General features: G+C 42.7%; 1 protein-coding gene across 5 annotated transcripts in view; it reads right to left on the bottom strand.

The window, feature by feature from the left end:
* The window catches only part of pcnx2 (pecanex 2), a 37,303-nt gene that overhangs the window by 4,858 nt on the left and 11,571 nt on the right, over positions 1-20,874 (bottom strand). For all 5 annotated transcript variants that reach the window (XM_015362524.2, XM_015362518.2, XM_015362521.2 and 2 more), the window contains exons 8-31: positions 20,173-20,251; positions 19,111-19,246; positions 17,811-17,953; positions 16,948-17,101; positions 16,407-16,439; positions 16,016-16,187; positions 15,282-15,392; positions 14,683-14,774; positions 14,302-14,411; positions 13,469-13,571; positions 13,214-13,306; positions 12,774-12,924; positions 12,120-12,261; positions 10,439-10,616; positions 8,714-8,822; positions 7,704-7,833; positions 7,394-7,452; positions 6,379-6,594; positions 5,088-5,341; positions 4,408-4,641; positions 3,799-3,902; positions 3,166-3,310; positions 2,444-2,674; positions 313-587 (exon numbers count right to left, since the gene is read on the bottom strand). In XM_015362524.2, coding sequence (XP_015218010.2) covers positions 313-587; positions 2,444-2,674; positions 3,166-3,310; positions 3,799-3,902; positions 4,408-4,641; positions 5,088-5,341; positions 6,379-6,594; positions 7,394-7,452; positions 7,704-7,833; positions 8,714-8,822; positions 10,439-10,616; positions 12,120-12,261; positions 12,774-12,924; positions 13,214-13,306; positions 13,469-13,571; positions 14,302-14,411; positions 14,683-14,774; positions 15,282-15,392; positions 16,016-16,187; positions 16,407-16,439; positions 16,948-17,101; positions 17,811-17,953; positions 19,111-19,246; positions 20,173-20,251 — 3,454 coding nt within the window. The remainder of the gene's footprint in view (positions 1-312; positions 588-2,443; positions 2,675-3,165; positions 3,311-3,798; positions 3,903-4,407; positions 4,642-5,087; positions 5,342-6,378; positions 6,595-7,393; positions 7,453-7,703; positions 7,834-8,713; positions 8,823-10,438; positions 10,617-12,119; positions 12,262-12,773; positions 12,925-13,213; positions 13,307-13,468; positions 13,572-14,301; positions 14,412-14,682; positions 14,775-15,281; positions 15,393-16,015; positions 16,188-16,406; positions 16,440-16,947; positions 17,102-17,810; positions 17,954-19,110; positions 19,247-20,172; positions 20,252-20,874) is intronic.

The following is a 20,874-nucleotide window of genomic DNA, read 5'->3' as shown; positions in this document are numbered from 1 at the left end:
CAGTTTTCACGAAATCTCTAGCCTAGCAAGTCACAGGAAAAAAATGTTTGAAAACTGAAGGTCTGGGAAGATCTTGATGAGATTGTAGATAATAACCTTCCGGAATAAAGGCATGCCTGTATTGTAAGTAATGGTCATCAGGGGTCAACTGAAAAACAGCGGGATCAAGCAGGAGAAAGAGAGAGGGGAAGGAGGCAGCACTAGCCGACCGACGAGAATCGGCAACAGAGGGCTGCCCATGAAGGCACTACAGAGAGGAAGTGAAAAGAGAATGAGGGAGAGATCACTGCTTTTCACACCTGCTGTACTCACCTTAACCATTTGGAGAAGAGCCAGGATTTTAAATTCACCAAACTGATGGGCGCACCCCAGATGCCCTGGAGCTGCTTGTGGGCTCCCATGTAGGACGTAGTCAGAGGCGACACGTACATGGGGTAGCCCAGAGGCTGGTCACAGGAGGAGTTGATCATGTTCCTCAGAGCTTGCTTGGAGTTCTGGATGCTCCCTCTCTCTGGGTTCCGATTGCGGAGGAACACCAGCTCCTGCTGCTGCCCCGCCCAGAGACCTCGGACACACTCCTTGTTGATCTGGAAGAGAAAACAGGTCAGGGAAGGCAAAGCTCATGTCAGGTTTTGATCACAAGAAATGGAAAGAAAGCTCATGTGGACTTTGGACTTGATGAGCTGCGCCACGCTCGGCATTAGAAATACAGAGAACTGGCTTGTTAGTTTCCTACTGTACATGTTGTATAATCAGTGCCAAAGAACATGCCGTAGTGAGCTGTGAAGGCAAGGATGTTGCGCGCTGTGTGCCCTGAAGTGTGACTGCAGTCATGCAAACTTTGTGTTTGTTAGCAATCACTGAGATGGGACATCATCACATTCTGTTTTATGTTTAAGAGCTGTACATTTTTCGGCCTGCGCTCAGATCAGCCGTCGTGCTTTTAACGCTGCAGCTATAAAAGTGGTTCATGTGCATAGGCTCTCTAATGCCCTGCTGCCAGTTAATGGGACCCTACCAGACATCCATAATTACAAAGCTGCTTATTGCTTATTGTAGGACAATGAAAACCTGAAGCCTATTGTGGAAGCAGAGGCAGCAATGTGTGATTGCACCCTGCACCCAGTCCTTACCAGGGGACACACACACACCAATAGATTTAGGGATACTTATTGACGTTGCCAGCAGTAAAGCACCCAGAGAAAACCCTAAGTAAATCCAAATAAATTAAGATGCACATTACTTCTAATGACACTGAACAAAAAAACCTGTTTCACATTCCCTTTTCTTTAGTTTGTCTGACACATAGCGACCTTGTATAGTAGAAATAAAATGTTTGAGGGACATTCTCTGAATGTTTAAGCTGTTGCCTTTTATCTGATCATCTCAGTTGAGACAGTCATGTTGATCAAAGGTCCAGGTCGTCAGACAAGTGGTACCAGCTGTGAACTCAGGCTAAGACAACTCTCTGTTCAATGAGGAGTGTGTATTCTCTCCAAGTGAATTCTAAGAGTCAGCCCTCTGAGAACATACATAGAGTGAGAGAAATGTGAGGATGAAAAGATATCACTCGTGTAGGAGGAAGGAGGAAACTTAAGAAGGTAGAATAATCTCAGAGGAGAGAGGAAGACCGTATTAGAGGTGAAGTATTTGGACTGTGAGAGAGATTGCTTAAAAGACCAGACTCTATCCAGGAAATCTGAGCATTGGAAGAGTACCAGACTTTATGTCTTAAGAAAGAGATTTGCTGTCATATTTTTGTGCAAATACTGAATACCTACTTTTGTAGTATCTACAAGCTAAAAGAAATGTAGTGTGCAGGGTTTTAAAAAGAGAAGTAGCTTCCAAATGTTCTGTTTAGTATCCATTCTGCTGAGAGAATTAGTCCTGGACAGTGATACTCTGTTTGACAGGATGCATGTGCTGTCTTAAGGTGTTTTGTGTCTCGAATTCACCAGGAATTCTGTGTCTAAATCTGTTGAAGACAGAATTATTGAAACTCTTAAATCTGTGAATATCTATACAAGACTGTGGGGGTTCTGTTGTTGTAAATAAATATTGATTCTACATTTGCCACCTTATTGAAATATTGCCACCTACTGTAAATCTGCCATTTCTTACCAAGCTGCACAGGAGAAGCGAAGAAAACACATTCCACGATATGCTTAGTATTCCCTGACTACAGAGGGTCCACTTATTCATTTTTGTAGCCTGTATAGCAAGCTATTGTCAGGACTGATGGGCACTACTTATTTTATAATTATTCATACTCCCTTATTGCAGCATCATCAAAAATAATATTTAAGTTCATTAGTTATTTTGCATTATTAGGCAAATGTTATTTTAAGAATATTTGCATCTGAATGCAAGTTACACCTTTACAAATTTGGAATAACCAGAGACTGTGAAATGGGTGCACCACCGGCGCAGCTCTGAGCCTCACCTTGATGACTTGGAAGCTGAGGTGACGCTTGTAGAGCATGATGATCTTGTATTCGTCAGCGCCCTCGTCCATCATGTGCCTGAGAGTCAGGAGGGTGTCCCTGCTGGACAGCACGGCCTTCCGCCAGGCCGGGTCTCCCTCGTGACAGATGACCAGGGTCTCCTCATAGTTACTAATAGCCTCGTACAGGACCGCAGGGTCCTCTGTCTCCTCCAAGCAAGTGAAGTGATCCTGCATAAAAAAAAGAGGAAAAATGAGAGCTGTGCCTTTCAGTACGTCTTCCAGAATCCCTGCTGTTCATGTTCCAGGAACTGGAACCGCCTTCTAATGTCATCATGATCCCCCTCCACTGTCAAAAGCTGTCCAGACATTTGATGCAGTCAGAAAATCTGTGTTGCTGTTCATCATGTTGGAGAAAGTAATCGGTCTTCACGTCTCTTAAGTGCAAAGTGCCTGTTGCCTGCTGTGACACACCTCTTTAACTTGCAGTGTGAGGCACGATCAACACTTGTAATTAATGTCTTAAAAAAAAATAATTAAAAGGACAAAAATCTGTAAAGCTACGGTCACGGAATGTGATGTCATGTGGAGGAGTGGACCTATGCTTCCTGAACAAGCATGCAGAAGAAGACATCACCAATAAATTCGACTCAAACAGCTGACAGGTGGAGAATCCCCTGATGTCTTGACAAGTGTTTAAAGAGTGGGGGTGCAGCTCTTACCTGGTGGAGCTTTAAGCTCATGCGTACCGCTGGGGCCACAACCTTCTGAAGGAGGTCCATGTCCGTGAACACCCACTCATCCTTAGCCGCTATGCGGAAATCTCCTTTAAACAACGCGTTGAAGCCATACAGGAAAGACTCCAAGCTGCCAAAGAGATGGGCAATGAAACCTCACCAGCACCATTCACCGTGCTGGTCAGTGGGCTGCTTACCAGGGAATGCTGGTAACACATAACCAGTGCCTAGTTCTGCTTTATTTCTATGTGCCCTCTGTTACATTTTACATAGAGGCTAAATATGATGTTATAACATACGGAATCCCTTATAACCAGCCTATAAGAAAGTTTTATGATGGCATTATTAGGCTACATAAGGCTATGTTGAAATAAAATTTGGATTTGATAAAGTGCCATTAAAACTTGCTGCGTAAATTACATCGTGTTAACCTAATCTCAACTAAACAGCACAATATACTATAAACACACATGGACATGCTGCACAATTAGGCCCTTATACATATTGTACGTGTATCAGAGCAAATGAAATGAATGAAGATTTTCAAGCCTTTCTGAGCAGCTCGTTGCTCCTGAGACAGCAGCTTGGACACTGTCCCGAGATGGAGGGGACATTGACCTGTTGGACATGTTGTGGGAGGCGCTCCCTAAAGATCTTCTCCCAAGGACCGAGAGAGCAAAGCACAGGGTGACTAAGGGGGAGTCCTCTTCGCTGTCGACAGGCTGTGGAGTTCGAGCACACAACAGGATTTACCTGCTGGCCTTGTCAAGTGCCAGCCGAATTCCAGCGTTCGTTACAGGAATACAAATACACGTCAAAAATTCAATGTCAATGGGATTTATTTCCACGGTTAAGACAAGCAATAATTCTTATTCCTACCAACACTTTCATTCATTTTTGGCTGATTAATTGCATCAGATACGTCGGAGAATTCAGAAGGGAGAAGTTACATTAAATATGTGGGGTTTTATTGTTTTTTTTCGGCAGTGTTTTAGACTGATCCCATCCACTTATTTCTTAGTATCAACTCTGGTGTTATTCGAAATACAAAAGTGATCCATTGCCCTTGTAAAAAGCAATGTGATTTGTAACCGTGTTGTTACAAATTAGACCTGTAATGGTTTTAATGGGAACTACTGTACATCATGACATGTCACCAGAATACCCCCCCCCAGCACGTCCCCACGCTGCAGGAGGTCAGAGGTGAGCAGCTGTAATACCACTCACCTCCTCCAGCTTGCTGCTGCAGTACTGAATCCACTCCAGGTACACGTTGCAGAAACTGGCCCTGGTCACTCCTTGGAGGCAGAGGACGTAGTCCTCGTCGATCTTGACACTGAACACCGCGGGGTCTCTCTCGATGTGGTGCCACTTGGTGTACACCTGGAGTGCCTGCTGCACTGAAGGCTCTTTGATCCACTCCTGAAGCTTAGGGGAGTGGAGCAGGTAGTATATGATGCTCTGCAGACGAAACACCAATGAAAGAGAGATCAGGATGGCTGTTACTGAATGAATCCTTCACTTCTCCCCCAGTCAGCAATTTCACATATCGGAGAAGAAAAGTCCATTACTGGCACAAAAGAAGGTTTGAGAATACTGTAAACTCTCAATGATGATCTTCTTCAAGCATCATTTACTTGTTCCAATGCATTTTACACTATTCTGTCTTGCTTTTTCTAACATCTTACATTACAACAGTAAATGCTTATATGGTTTGTGTAGAGCCCCCCTCACAAGCTGCATTATGATAGGCTTCCTGGTGATTTGAGGGGCCTGTCGTGCTCTAAACTGGGGATCTGCCCTGTTAGAACATCAGAGATGCAAATTCAGACTTCAGCCTTTCTACAACAGCAGTGCAGGATGTATTTTTTAAAAAAGGTCTTGAAATGCATTCAGACTCTCTTTACCTTGAGATAGTAGGTGATGAGCAATTTCCTCAGGTCGTACACCTGCAGCATGGTGGCGGCGTTGTTCTCACTGACACTGTAGCCCTCCAGCAGGTACTTGGTGGAGGTGACCTCCCAGGCCAGCCAGCGCAGGTTGAAGGCGGCGTTGCAGGACAGGATGTGAGGCAGGTGTCCCGGCTCACAGCAGCAGCAAGCGTCGTCGTCTTCCACGCCCTCTGCGATGGCCTCCACTTCCCGCTGCTGGCAGTACGTGCCTTGGGGAGAGAAACTCCGCTTCAAGAAAGGCTCGTGGGCTCACCGTTTACACCCTCTCAGGGAAACGACTCACAGGGAGCAGAATATAAAAGAGGCTGGCTGCTTTGTAAGAAACTCAGTACCATGCACACCAGGAGGAGAGTGAACAGAGGGAAGACAGAACACAGTTATCGTGGTCCACTTGTCAGCATCCAGTTTTAGTCATTTAGATTCATTCTAGAGTCCAATAGATGTTTATTATTACTCTTATTATTGTTAGTAGTAGCGATCTAGCTTGATCTAGTTTGATCTCAGAACTGAGGATGGGACAGATCTTAAGAAAACCTGGAATCTCCTGTAAGCAGTATTGGTGGGCCAGTAGGTAGCAGTCTTCCCTCCGGATAACAATTTCCAAACCAGTACATTGACCGGGGACTCGGCCTTCACTTGAATGACGCAAGATCCTTAGTAGATCATTGAACACTGGCCTACCTAAGGGTTCATCTTTAATTCATTTGGTGAAGCTATTTCTTACTTCTGTGCCTGATCTGTTCTATAGTGGGGCTGCTGTTTCAGAATGGTTGCCAGTCAGCCTCACCCAAGGGGGGGCTGCACTTTTGTGATGGATGTAGGTAGAAAGTGGGACCCATTCTATATATAAAGCACTTTGGGATCTTCTAGAATATATGACTATTTTTAGTACTAACATACTCACTGGCCAAAATATTAGGAACCCCAACTCAATAGGTTGTAGTGCACTATTAGCTCGTGGAACCTGAGGCAGACTACCATCAGCAGTCCCCCTTCCAGACCAGAATAATCAGATCCTGACTGTCATTGCCCTGATCAAATGTGTAGTTAAATCCCCCACGCTCAACAGAGCCTCATCTGAGGGAGAAGTGAGATGGCACTGGGGTGCAATACTTCCCATAGTCTTTTCAAGCTGTTCTTGCTATTCACCGGAGCCCAGGAAGGAGTGGGTGTTCCTAATATTTTGGCGGAAAGGTGTGAGTATAAATCTAATAAACAGCATCTACTTTAACAACAAGTGTCCCACCTCTGAACTCCAGGCCTCGTAGCTGGAAAGTAACCAGGCCGTTCCCAATCTCAATCAGGTGCACAAAGGCGTTCAAGTAATCTGAGGCCAGCATGAAACAGTCCCCTTGGCTGTAGTCCCCCCAGCGGCCCAGGAGCAGATCCCCACACAGTGAGCGCTGCAGGGATCGCGTCAGGTACTCGTAGAATATCGAGTTGAGGTTGTTATCATCGCTTCCTGAAAAAGACAAAAAATGCCTTTGGTTAAGTTCCTTTCTTTAAAAGACAACAGAGTGGAGAGCTTCTAAGGGATATTTATTAGGACACAAGTGAATAGAAGGGAGAAAGAATGGTGATAATAGAAGATTTTGGTCACAGGCTTGTCCATATCTTTCGGATTTCATCTGGTGTTGTTAGCTTTCTAAATATATACAGACTGCTCTTGATTAAACCTGCACCTGAATCACAGAGAGATCCCTAGCTGCAATCTAGGTTTTTACTCAGAGGGCCTTAGAAAGCTATTCTTGCACAAGCACTCATGGGAAAGGTGTAGAGATGCATACTGCACCCCCCGTGAGGAACCGAAATGGAAGAACGGGGTGAAATGAAGAATTAAACATGAAGAAATAAATAAAGTCAGAGCTGTCGTGTAGCTCTTCAATGAAACGTGTGTCATCAGGAATTGATTATGTTTACATGGGGACCTACATCAGTGTGCTTCCGCTACAGTGGAAGAGTAGGGCTTAATTCCACACTGAAAGGCAGAAATAAGAAACACAACATTTTGGCTGTTGAGCCTTTTGCAGTTGTTGAACCTGTTTAATACCTGAGCCTTATTATTAACTAATATATATTTTAGAAAGCATTGTGTTTTTTCTCTTTCTACTTTTGGAATTAACTTGTACTCTCTTGTAAACTGAGAGTTTGTGTATCTTTGTGAAGGCACGGCAAACACTGCTTTAACACTGGCACGTTACAGGAGTGATTGAACTCGATATTCAGCCAATGTCCTGACTGAGAGAGATCCTCCTTTTTACCTGCGTCTTTCTCAATCTGGGACATCAGTCTGCTGTTTGAGTTGTCTATCCGTTTGGTGCTGCACAGAAGAGGAGAGAAAAACCCAGCTGGAAATGAAAATACATTTGTTAAACAGACTATATATCACCATCACAGACCAGTTTAGGTGGGAGAGGAGGAGAGTAAGGAGGATGTGGCTTCTTGGACAGCACTTATAGCAGATCCATGCTGCTGTGTTTAAAGGTTTAGCCCAAAATAACGCCCAGCAGACAAAATGACTCCAAAAGCCTTTCTTGGAAGTCCAATCAACCAAAAGAAAGCAATCCTTACTTGTAGTTTCTTTCCCAAAACTTGACCGGTCGGGGATAGGAAAGGACGAAGATGGCACTGCCGAGGAAAGGACTGAGTGGGATGTAGAACAGTGAGGTCACCAAGGTCTGGAGCAGGAGCATGGCTGAGTCTGCGCTTCTCAGTGAAGGAAAAGGGACTTCAGCACAGCGGGACAGAGCACAAGGAGCCAGGAGACTCCCTGCTGACACATAAAGCTGCTAGATTCATTTTTACAGGTTGGTAAGAGAGGCTTCATAGTTCTGCAAAATATTTGGACAACGGAACAATTTCCAGACGCTGGTGGGATATCAACCCTAAGCTTCAGGAGTGGATCAAAGAGCCTTCAGTGCAGCAGGCACTCCAGGTGTACACCAAGTGGCACCACATCGAGAGAGACCCCGCCGTGTTCAGTGTCAAGATCGACGAGGACTACGTCCTCTGCCTCCAAGGAGTGACCAGGGCCAGTTTCTGCAACGTGTACCTGGAGTGGATTCAGTACTGCAGCAGCAAGCTGGAGGAGGTGAGTGGTAGTACAGCTGCTCACCTCTGACCTCCTGCAGCGTGGGGACGTGCTGGGGGGGGGTATTCTGGTGACATGTCATGATGTACAGTAGTTCCCATTAAAACCATTACAGGTCTAATTTCATGCATGTGTTGCAACACTATTACAAATCACATTGCTTATTACAAGGGCAATGGATTCGCTTTTGTGTTTCAGATAACACTAGAGTTGATAAGCGCTTCTCAGTGAAGGAAAGGGGACTTCAGCACAGCGGGACAGTGCAAAGCAAAACCGCTTCTGTCCCACTTGGATAAGGAGCCAGGAGATTCCCTGCTGACACATAAAGCTGCTTGATTCTTTTTTACAAGTTGGTAAGAGGGGTTTCATAGTTCTGCAAACTTTCCAGACGCCGGCGGGAGGTTTCTCTGTCGGGAGTGGTTCATTTCTGTAAAGACACAATGGTTCCCGGCGTGGGGAAGACTGGAGGCAGGCGGGGGAGAAAGGATACGTGGCACAGCGAAGGGCTGAGCGACAGCGTGAAATGCACTTCCCCAGGAGATCTGCCACGGCGCCACATACACCAGGACAAAGTGCAGCTTGTAGAGGAGGTCCCGGAGCTGCAGCAATGAGGACAGAGAGGTCAGTCAGCACTGCAAGGGAACTCCTAAATCCCAAACCCAAAGCACTGCCTTCTGGTAGACAGAACCGTTTCAGCTTCAGAGGGCTGAAGACAGGACCAATTAGTACATTCTATTAGTTTCTAATAGAAATACAACTAACAGGAGGTAATCCATAACTCTGGACTGGGACACATGGAATATGGGCTGGACATCATCGCTGGGGCATCACCAGCTACCTGAATCACGCAGGGTAAACCAATATCAAGTCTGGTTCTGCCCTCTCTTGAGATTCCACAGAAGTGACACAGGAGGCCATATTTAGTCAAGACCTTGGTTTAACATCTCATCTATATTTTGCCATATGGAGATACTGATTTAGTATTGGGCCAGAGGAAAGAGCTTTTACCTTCCGGTGCCCCAACACTATTTACAGCATCATCCTGGTTTTCCTTAGAATGCAGACCAGGTCCTTGCGTAGCTTCTGAGGTCTGAATCTTAATATTTGTTATTTGATTTATTCATTCTTTTGTCAAATGTGTGCCTGAAATATTTAAATATCTTCTTCTAGTTACAGGTCGGTCCAAATTTCTAGGTTGGTCCATATTCCTGCATTTTTTGGAATTCATGGGTCTGTCAATGATAAGAAACCATCTAGGTCCTGAGGCAGCAAAACAGCCTCAAATCATTATTGTTATATATTGTTATTGTCATCCTGTAAAGCACTTTGAGAAGCCACCTTTAAAGGTGCTATATAAAATAAAGTTTATTATTATTATTATTATTATTATTATTATTATTATTATTATTATAAATCATGGTAGTCCCACTACCACGTTTGATGGTCAGAATGAGGTTCTTCTGTGTGGACGTGTGGATCACCCAGGTGCTCTTTCATCAACTTGAGACAGCAATGTTCTTTTTAGAGCACAACAGTTTCTTCCTGGCTATCCTACCATGAAATCCATTCCATTCAGTCTTGTGATGGCTGATGCATGAACACTGACATCAATCGCAGCAAGGTAGGTCTGCAGATCATTATATGTTACTCTGTTGCTCTTTGTGAATTCCTGGATCTTTTTAAGCGTTATTCTTGGGGCAGTCTTGACAAGATGACTATTCGGGTAGAGTCACCATGGTCTTGAATATTTTTCTTATGTAGAGAATCTATCTGACAGTCTCCAGACTGATGGGCATCAGCTACTCTATTTGTGATTCCTTCTGAAATCTCTTTTGATCATGGCATGATATGCGTCCACATAAACTCAAGGTTTATGACCACTATACAGGACAGGGCAGCTCAAACTCCCTAAACTAGGGGTTCACTTATTATTACACATACCCTGGTTTTTAATTATTCATTAAATAATTAAACATCGGATCTCAAAAAATAAATCAGTAAATGTAAACTCTTTTGCCTATTTACGAAAAGACAATGTACTGTATGTCTCAAGCATATTCTCAGGGTTACACTGTTAATTAAGTACAGGTCCTCTTATGGTCACAGACATGGAGCTGGTACCATTTACAAGGAAGTCCTTCTCAAACGCAGCAACCACCAGCCCAGACAGCGGGCTCCCATCTGCAGTGACCTCTGTGAGGTCCCCCTCACTCACCTTGTGGAACACAATGGACATGAGGAAGAAGTCCAGGAGGAATGTCTCAGACGCCCAGCTGTAATCGTACTTGAAGAACAGTAAGGTGAATATCAGCGTCACGCACTGGAAACTGGGATGGCAAAAGGAGGAGCGCAGCAGCTTCATCCCAGCAACTGTCATCAACAAGACATCACAGCTGGAGCAAAACACAGAAACCTAAGAGACTCGGGGGGAAGTGGCATGTCTGAGGGCTCGCTGAGCAGACGCAGAGGCAGGCAGGGTTAAAAGGGTTCGGCAGGATCCTTCGCCTGGCCGTGAGCAGGCTGGTTCGAGTGGTTCAGAAATCCCAGAGCTATCTGCACTCTGGATTCCCAAAATAACTACTGGTCCATTTCCAGTGCTTCTGGGACATTCAGTGGTCGTCTAATATAAACTAGTGGTGATACATTGGTGCATGTGAACAACTTACACATTTCCTGAATCCCTTTCTGACAAGGAATTAAGGACAGGAGAGTTTATTTATTACTACAAGTTCCTGTAGGAACACAGGCATCCGATAGTACAACAAATAAAAATATATGTTGTTTATTCTTATATATTATTATATTATATTAGAGACAAGAGGAGGAGGCTATCAACTACAGAATTTTGTCCATCATGTGTAGCAGATTCAATGTAATGGATCAAGCACAGCACTGACAAAAAGACACGTTACAGCACATTACTGTTTCTAAAATATATCTGAAAGCTGGTATTACTGGCATTGAAATAAAAAATACACAGTATTTGTAGGAGCATGAGAATTATTTCACTTAGATGGGACTAATATTTGCAGCCTTACAGTTCTCCTTGAACTAGGACACAGTCCATGGATGACAGCATGTTTGTTCAACAACAGACCTAGTGATATTATCACATACAGCCTTCCAATTGCCTTCTATTCCAAGTAATATTTTAAAAAGACAAGCTTTAAAAGAAGTTGGCTTTCCAACATTTCAAACACTGAATAGAGGGACACATTTTTGTAAAGCACTGTCCAAGCCTGATGAAAATCAAAGACACAATCACATCACAGTCTAATGATATTTTTATCAGACCAATGTGCTTATTGATACATAAAATATGTGAAAGGCCTTTAAGTCAGTAGCGTTAAGGCCGGTTATGTAAAGTTTATCACAATTCTGTGAATAAGAATAGAGAATAAAAAAACAACTTATTAAGACTCTTGAATCTGTGACAATTATTATATAACACTGCGGTTTTGTTTTAGATTTGTGCATATGGTCTTCAGTACCTTGGAGTGTCCTAAAAAGTTCTAACCTGGACCTAAACCAGAGTATTCTCTGATATTGAAAAATATCATTTAAAAATTGTATAGCCCAATTTTTACAATGGTTGGGAACAAATACATTTGAAAATATAATGATATATATATATTTACATTCTAAAATATTGTAGATTAACTTTGACATATATTTTACACATAGAAATGGATCTTTTTGCCTGTAATGCTTCTAAATGCAAATTATTCTTTTTAATTATTTTTTAAGATTGTTTCCAACCAAGTTGGTCATATCTTGTAATATGGGATTATATTAATTCTATGGTATATTCTTCTTCCTGGGACTGAAGGGTTCCCCCAGATGCCCTCCTGACAGCAGGATTGTCTGTCCTTGGAGCAGAGGAAAGCGCTACTCACTGTGTGCCCAGCTTCTTTCTGTGGCTGAGGCAGAAGCCGTCGTTGATCAGGGCGCTGAGGATGATGGCTGGGTAAATGAGAAACTTCTCACAGCAGACCAGACACACATGCAGCCTTTCAAACCACATTAAGTGGGCGTCCTCTGAAACATGGAAAGAAACTGTGAGTTGTGGGGCTGGATCATGTCAGATCCATACAGGGAAGCAGTGCTTAGCAGTCCAACTGTCTCAAACTGACTTCTACTGTCTCGCTTTCAGGAAAGGAAACAGGACTGGAAACAACAACGCTTTGATTTCACAGCATGTAGAGAGAGACAGAGACGTGGAAGCGACAGACCACCAGCCACCTTCTATGATTTGATTTTGGAGAAGAACGTTTGTACCGCTGGACGAACAGCAAGTTTTGAGGGAACTGGATTCATTCAAAAGCTTGAAACAGTCTTTCCAGGCTCCCACGTGCATCCTAAGTTCCTTACCTTCAATGAAAAGCATCAGCCCGGACCATTCTTTTAAACGCCCAAGCGAGTGAAAGAAAAACTGATGAATGACGTGCGAACAGAACAGAACGGGCACCCCTGGAGAACTGGTGTTTCCTGACCCTGCCACCCTGCTCTATAAAAGCCGACCGATTCTGCCTGTCTCGGCTCACACTGACCTCTTGGTTCGTACTGCGTGTACTCTTTACTTTTGAGAATGGGATGCGAGACCCAGAGCCAGGGGTGGTGCTTCCTCAGCTGAGGAATCAGGTAGTGGGTGACAACGCCAACAGTCCCAGCTAACGTGTACAACACAATGGTGACAAAGGGCTGCAAAAGACAAGGACACAGAACTGACAGCGGGTGAAGAGTAGCTCATGCACACAAAACGCGCTCCCCTGTCATTCTGAAAGTATCGTTTTTTTCCATTTACCCAGGTTCAGATACTACCTGGAGATAATCCATTTTGGAGTTCACCGCCACAAAATTCTAAAACTGATGATGATCGTCATTTACATCGGCAGCTGGTTACGTTTTTCCCCCCCCCCCCAATAACATGAACTTCGGTATCTAATAATTCAGAGGGAAGAGCAGAAAATAAGATAGGGATGCTGCTTACCTTTAGGGACAGAAACACAGTGCTGGCACTCAGTGCAAACGTTAAAACAGACGCTGCAGTGCACACAACCAGGTCGGAGTGGAGAATTTCCCTCTGCGCAGAATGAAGACAGGGAGAAGGGTTAATGTTCACTTGCATGTAGAGGTGATTCACTTTATCCTCTCCTGTTTGGATAAAACAGTGAGCAAAGTGCCTTGACTGCAACATTGTACAGCCAAACAGCGATAAACCACCTTTAGATTATAGTTCCATTACCACTGAATTCCTCAGCTTCTCCGGAAGAGGATCTGCATTTTCCACTGAGTTGTCCTCATCACAGCCTTTTAAATCAGGCAGCAGTTTAGACTGGATCAGAGACCTGCAAATACAACCGTTTCAGGCCTGTATCCGATCCCGGAGCATGACATCTGACAAAGAGCAAAACACAGCTGCTTGACATGCGATTGTGAAATTGTGAATTGACTACAGGAGCTCAACACCACTGAATTTGCTTGGTTAATATCAATTTTAACTGTTATATTTTTAATATAGTCTTGTGTGCAAATCCCAAACTTTCTTTGCTACAGGTATATTTTTGTTGCTAAAAGGTGGGTAGAAACCTCTTGCCCAGTGCAGAGTTTTTACCCTTTTCTTTCTATTTTCATTAAATCTGATCTGCTTTGCTATTATACCTCCACTGAAATGAGAAAGAAACGTACATGTTGCTATTGTAACAGTGCACAAGACTAGATCTAAAGCATGGGAGATTTCGGTACTACAGTAAGGTTTGCGTTTGAAAGACTTTGGTTTCTGTTATTCTGATTTTTTACCCGAAACTATATCAAAAGTGACAGATAATTAAAGAAATACCCAAGTGATTAATTTAGGTTAAGACATTATCAGTGTGAAATCTGTAGTTGTAATAATGTAATACATTAGAAATTATACAAATATTACTACAGTAGATTTAACATGATCTTTTCACAAATATGTGCAATTCCGTGGGAACTTCTTTAACAAGGAGATTTTTAGAGCAGGACTGAATGAGGTTTGTGCTAGTTTCATGCCGATCCCAGTGCAATGTAAGGCTCAGTCTGCAGGATCCTTACAGCAGTACTGAAGGGTCACTGCTCTGGCGACTGAGGTGGTAAGAAAACACAACGAGCAGACCACAGAAGGCAGAGAACAGGGCTGGGATGTGCTGTTCATCCCATGGCTCCTGAAATCAAGACAATAAAACAAGAAATAAAAACAAAGTCATGGTGCTTTCATAAAGTTTAAAGAAAGGAAATTCAGCCTTCAGTCATCCCTCTTACTGAGTTGGTAGTGTTTTCCTAAAATTAGGTTTTAAGAATTATGCACAAAGGCACAGAATTTATTTTTGTGCAGGAACCAATAAAGCTAATTGCCAGCCTTTACCAGTACAATTATGTATTGGCCTCGTTTACAATATTCATTGGGAGGAGACTAATAACTCAAACCTACTGTACCTTCAGAGCTCCAAAGCAAAAGCCATAAAGTGTAGCCAATGCAATCAGGCTGCGAGATAAGCTGTACAGTGCAGAGGTCATCCCTGTGACAGCTGCAAGGAACAAGAACATCACACACATCTAATGCTTCACTTAATTCTGCAAACCCTCGGGTTCGATAAGTAGCCTGCTGAGGCGGAATTCAGTTCAGTTTAAGGTAGATAACCGCTTGATTTGTCTGCGATGAGGCCACAGTTCTGAGTGCCTGGTAAAACCCATGTCCAAGCACTTAAACACACACTCACAACTGTTACACAAATAAGAATCAGTTCTTTAAACAACCATGGATATCTGCTTTAATGCACATTCATTTCATTCCACCCTCAGCCAGACTTATCTCATCTTCAGGCTGCACAACCAACACATACAGTAATCAACAAGTAATTCAGCCAGCCAACAGTCAAAAGTAATTTTCTCCGTCTACGCCTGTTGAGCACTAGTTTGGGGTCACATATAATTTAAATACATATCCTAATGAACTTGAAAATGCCACTATTCTTCACTGTGTGTTGCTGGAATGCTGTTGCTGGATTGTTTTCAGCAAATAAAAACAGACGTACCAGTTCCGCCAAAGAAATGCATGTCGATTTGTTCCAGCAGGTAAATCAGGAAGGTGTTGATTTGGGGGAGGAGGCCCAGAAGAAATATAATTGGAAAGCAGTGTACAAACCCTGCAGAGCAAAGGAGGAAACAAGTCAAAATGAGCTTCTAAACTACTGTCATATGTTCCTCCTGCAATACTTGTTTCTAGTTTCTCACATTTTTGTCAGAAGTGTAATTTATGATTGCAACATTTAAGTGATAACGATAATCAAAGACAGGAATAGTTATACACTGTAAGGAACAGGAAAGTCAGCATTAAGCCGACATGGAATCCAAGTCACACTTATTTGTACACTAGAAAAAGAGAGATGATGGTTCTTGAGACTCGGGCCCTGAAGAATTTCGTTTCATTTGAGAGATGTTATCAGGTGTGAAAAGCTGGGATAGTTGTGGAAACATGAAACAAAGCTACCTTTCAAAGTTTCAAGGAAAATTGAGTAACTCCAGCTACATCAGCATTAGCTACAGCTAATCAGCATGATGTCCAATGTTAAATGTTCTGCTTGTCTGACCCTGTAGCTTTGAGAATTTTGCCAGTTTTAACAAATCACAGGGCTGTACGTATTTAGAGTATTTCTCAAAACCATCACCTCACTCCTTCAAGGATGTTGAGAGCTCTGATTTCAAAAGTGTTTTTGCACAGTATGACCTTTCACAGGTCTCTACAGAACTACACAACAGCAGTGTGTACCTATTAAAACATCTCGTATGAATTGTAGGACATCTGGAGAAATTATTCTGATTCCATAGACTGTAGACACAGGGAGGTCCTGTTTCTTCAGAACAATCTCCAGCAACCAAATAAGGGCACAGAAAATACAAAAATAGGCAGCTCTGCTGTAGGCAACAATCTGATTGTGTCCCTAAAAAAGGGAAAGAAAAGACATGTTCATTGTTTTGCAGGTCAAGTTAAGTGTTTCTATAAATTATCATTCTAGAGCTGATTATAAAACCTTGAGTACTCACAATTCTTTAAGTTCTACTTGGGCAAAGGATCAAATGTGTTTCATTTTCCTTTGGAAATACAAACATGTTGTCTTGGAACTGCAGCACATGACTGATTGGATATCTGCTTTACTTACGTGTGTTGGTGAGGCAGCATCTGGCTGGACACTCTGAAACAACATTGATAAAGGGAGTGAAGCTCATGACAGAAAAGAGCTACAACTATCCCAGCAGCTGGCCATCTCCCAGGTGTCAAATCTGCCCAGCATATAGTACTGATCTCTAGACATTTCTGCTGCCTTTCAGCTCACTGCAACATCTTCAGCAGATGATCTGTTTTTTCCTACTGCAGGAACTTCTGGACACCCCAAGCCTACTCCCATGCTTCAGCTTTAGAGCTTTCTGCTGTGTGGGAATTGGGATGTTCATTCAGAAATACCCGTCACACCTCCAGACATTTTCACTGAAATACTCAAGATCCTCAGGGTCTTCTTACCACTTGTGACCTTAATCACATAGTTAGTCACATTCAGTTACAGTAGGTGAATAACCAAGCAAATTATTTTACCTAACTGAATCCACTGCTCTTCTTAGTATGGAGCATAGAGGTCATTTTACATAAAGCCTGTAAACCAGTAAAACAATGGGTTGAGTGAAAGTGGACAGAGCCTTGCATACCTTCAGTAAGGAGTACTGACAGCTAGCGATGACCAAGCAGAACTGGAAAATCCATATATCTTTAAAGAAGCCATGGCTCAGCAGTACAAATCCAAGGAAGGAAACCAGGAATGCCAGAAGCACAGCCACCATGTTCTCCACCGCATCCTGGTTCCTGTGAGCAAACCAGACAATATCATCTTCATGGCAAGAGTCTTTGTCCTTGGCCCGAATGTCTCCTTATCAAATGCGTTTTGTTCTAACTCTCAGCTGCTTACATCAAAGCCTGGAAAACTACTGTTAGTAATGTGATCTCACCTGGAAAGTCTTACAAGTATCTTTTGCTCAGGAACAGAGAGCCAAGGGTTGTGGGAACCTGGAACAAGCTGTCCAGTCTTCTTATTAAAGCTGATAACCTGGCTTCCTTCATAACATGGCCAGATGAGAACCTCACAAGCATTTATCTGCTAGCAACAACCTGATCTAGATGGACCAATTGACCTCCTCTCATCTGCTACCATTCTTATGCTCTTAAAAGACATGATGCCTCTTTTAGTACTCACCAATAGATTGTTCTGAATCAGTGTGTTGATATATTAGGACTTATTAAAGCCACTTTATTAATTTTCCACGATGTTCTTTCAATGTAGTATAGCAGTATTTAAAAAAAACCCAACTACGTTCACTTACAAAAACAAGAAATAAAAAAAGAGTTGTGCATTTAACAGAGTCAGTCCACCCAACTTCTCAGGACCAAAGCAAACAAAGGTAGAATTATGTTACAAAAATAAAGATAGTAACGATTTATGTGGAGGCATAGAAAAAATCACTGAAACGGTTTAAAAGTACTGTGATCCAGAGAAAGAGGAAAAGTGGTTGGTTACCTGTCCAGCAGTGCCAGTAACGTCAGCCGGTCATACAAGATATTAATCCATTTTCCAGGAAAAACCCAGATCTTGTAGTACTGCTTACGAGCAGGGTTTTCCTGTGTACAGGTCTCTGAGGTTTCTTCAACGGAGTCCTCTTCCTTAATGCAATATACATCATAGGCTCTTGAATGTATTTATCAATGGTATGTCTTCTTTACAGTATTACAGCCATCACAACAGCCAATGACCTATGACTTACTCAAATAACTTCATATACTTAACTCAAAAGTCACTGGAAAATTATTGTCTGCATCATAATTGGAATATATAATAATAGAAATATAATTAATTTTCCTGTCTCTTTCACAGTCTCTAGAGATTTATGTTTTTACCCCTCTCCTTGTTAGATTGTTGGCTCACAATTTACCTTCATGAAGGTTTATCATGGTAACGTACATGCATTATGAATTTAATTAGGGTTTCCTTTCACTAATTTGCCTGTTCTTTTACCATGCTTACCAACATCACAGGTTACCACAATAAATATTATGATAGAAACACCATCCCCAGTTGAACTTTTCAAAACCCGAAAGCCACACAAAATCCAATCCCCTAGCCCACTTAAACACGCTCTGCTTCAAAGGAGGACAGCTCCCACTGGAGTGGGAAGAGACAGTTTAGAGATGTTATTGTAGCCATTTGTCTCCGTTTTCTTCCATGATCTGTATAACACAGCACCAATGAAGAGTTCACTGTTGTTTCTAACAGCAAAACACTGAAATACCATAGGGGCTCTGCACACACTCTGCACACAAACTAAATTACAATATAGCAGTGGGAAAGTAAGGAACAAAAACAGCAAATTCGCTGGAACACTTGAAGAACTCTCTATGAACTTTGTCCACAAAAACGCGTGATCGTTTCATATAGAATATGACTGTCCTTTTTTGCGCATTTGACCATGCATAAAAGTAAAAATTAGAAACAGTGCAACCAAATTAGAAAGGAACTATTCCTTCATTATAATTTCCCAGTCAGCTATAGTATCATTTTCCAGATCGAATACTGTAAAACACTGGTATAGACACTGTTCCATGATTGCATTTGGTTTGTGAAGATGACCTGAAGATGCCGATCTTACCATTATTACGAATTAAAAATCAATGTTGTGTGCTATATTGAAGCCAGCAATTAAAGTAGACAATACACTTGAACAGCCTTGCAGGGTAAGCCAAAGTATAGTTAGATTTTTCCACTGATGTACAGTACTTCTCAAGACTACAGAGGCTTGCACCCAGCTGTACTGCGCATGTACCTGAAAGATCTCTGGGCGTGTCCTCCTGGGCCTCAGTCTCTGCACGGGCACGACACGCCTCTGGAAAGGGCATTCTGGGAGGCCCGCAGCGGGCCCATCCAGGCACTCTGAGTTGGATGAGGTGGACAGGAGCTCGCTGGGCAGCCGCAGGACAGGACAGAAAACAGTTTACAGGCTCTTGCTCATGTGGATTAATACGCCATTGTCTGTGGTACTGTCCTGTGCTCCATTCCTTCCTGTCCCCAAACCTCCCCCACCACTGACTTCAGACTCCTGCTCGTACCACGCTTACGGGAACACAGCCTGCTCCTGGCTCACGCCTGCTCTGCCCTACAGCTGCCCAGCAACTGTGCTAAAAGCCCCTTCTGCAGTACAAACTCCCCATCATCCCATACAGTATCTCTGCCCTGCCTTCAGAAGCCTTGTTGCACTGCCTGCATTCAGAGCAGCTCCTGTATATAACCTCTGTTCAAAACAGGCAAACAGGCAGAGATGCCAGAAGAAGACACATTTCTTTCAAGCTTGTGCTAACGTTATAAATTGTGAAATTTTGATTTTAGTGAAAATTCCTGTGGAAGTATGGCAGATTTAGGACATGGCAAAACATTATATCAATAGGCTCTGCCTCAACCAACCCATCCTATGTACCTGGAAGAGATTAACATTGCAGTACCCATTTGTGACAGCTGTTATTGACTCAATACATATAGGTTTGTTAAAATAATTGGCATAAATTCCTGGTCAGCATCTCATCAGATATCATCCCCCCTTTTCGTCTTCAAGTTGAACAGAGTGTTTTGCAGTGAAATTTATATTCGGTCAACTGGAAGTGCTGGGGTTGGTAAACTGTTTTTTGATGTTGTTGCTCAGGTATCATTTTATGTATACAGCATGTTTGATCAGTCTTCCTTCTGTCAAGGTATAATCTGACTGGAGACATGTGTGAGGTCACTGCACTAGATTAGCATTAAAAGCAGAAGTTGAGCAGTTTGCGACTGCACATTTGAAACAGTGGCCATGATATAGCCATGATAGCCATGACAAAGAAATCTGTTAAGTTACCAAATATTCCCTGTAATCAGCTCTGCTCCCAGTGGCAGATTCAGTGCTCTTTCAGCATAGAGTTTACAGGGCCTCTCCCCTAAAATGAAAAATAAAAACAGATGAAAGTCAACAAAAAAAAACACAGGCCTGTCATGTAAACATATCTTATAAAGTACATACCTGTATATTTTTCTCAATAAACCTGAGCTAATTTTCCAAACTTTTCCTAGAGGAAAAATCGTTTCCATATTTAAATCATCGTCACTGTTGTATTTTTAAAACTTTACATTAAATTTATACAGTAATACAAGCTCTGCAACAAATCTTTGAAAATGAACCTCACAATAATGTCATAGCTTTTCAGTCAGTGTACAAAAAGACAAACTCTCGTGATTATAAAGAACTTTGAACTTGTAATCTGGGGTTCTAGTCTGGTTGGGTCTCATTTTTCAACAATATTTGAGTGTTTTTACTTTCATACAAAAACCCAATTTGCAGCCGCCAGTTGGTTCCTTGTGTCGTGGCTCTCTGTTTTCATACCACGCGAGCTGATGGAGGAAGGACAGACCTGCTCCTCCGGCATGTTCTCCATCAGGCCAGCAGGAGAGATGGCACAGACTGGGGGAACAGTGTGGCTGTCGCTGCCTTCTGTCACAGGATAGAATAATCCTACCCTCATCCTGCGCAAAGCTGCTAGCTAGCAATATGATGCAATGCGAC

The sequence above is a fragment of the Lepisosteus oculatus genome, chromosome 17, assembly GCF_040954835.1.
Source record: "Lepisosteus oculatus isolate fLepOcu1 chromosome 17, fLepOcu1.hap2, whole genome shotgun sequence".
Classification (NCBI taxonomy): domain Eukaryota; kingdom Metazoa; phylum Chordata; class Actinopteri; order Semionotiformes; family Lepisosteidae; genus Lepisosteus; species Lepisosteus oculatus.
This window is presented reverse-complemented; position numbering and strand designations above follow the sequence as displayed.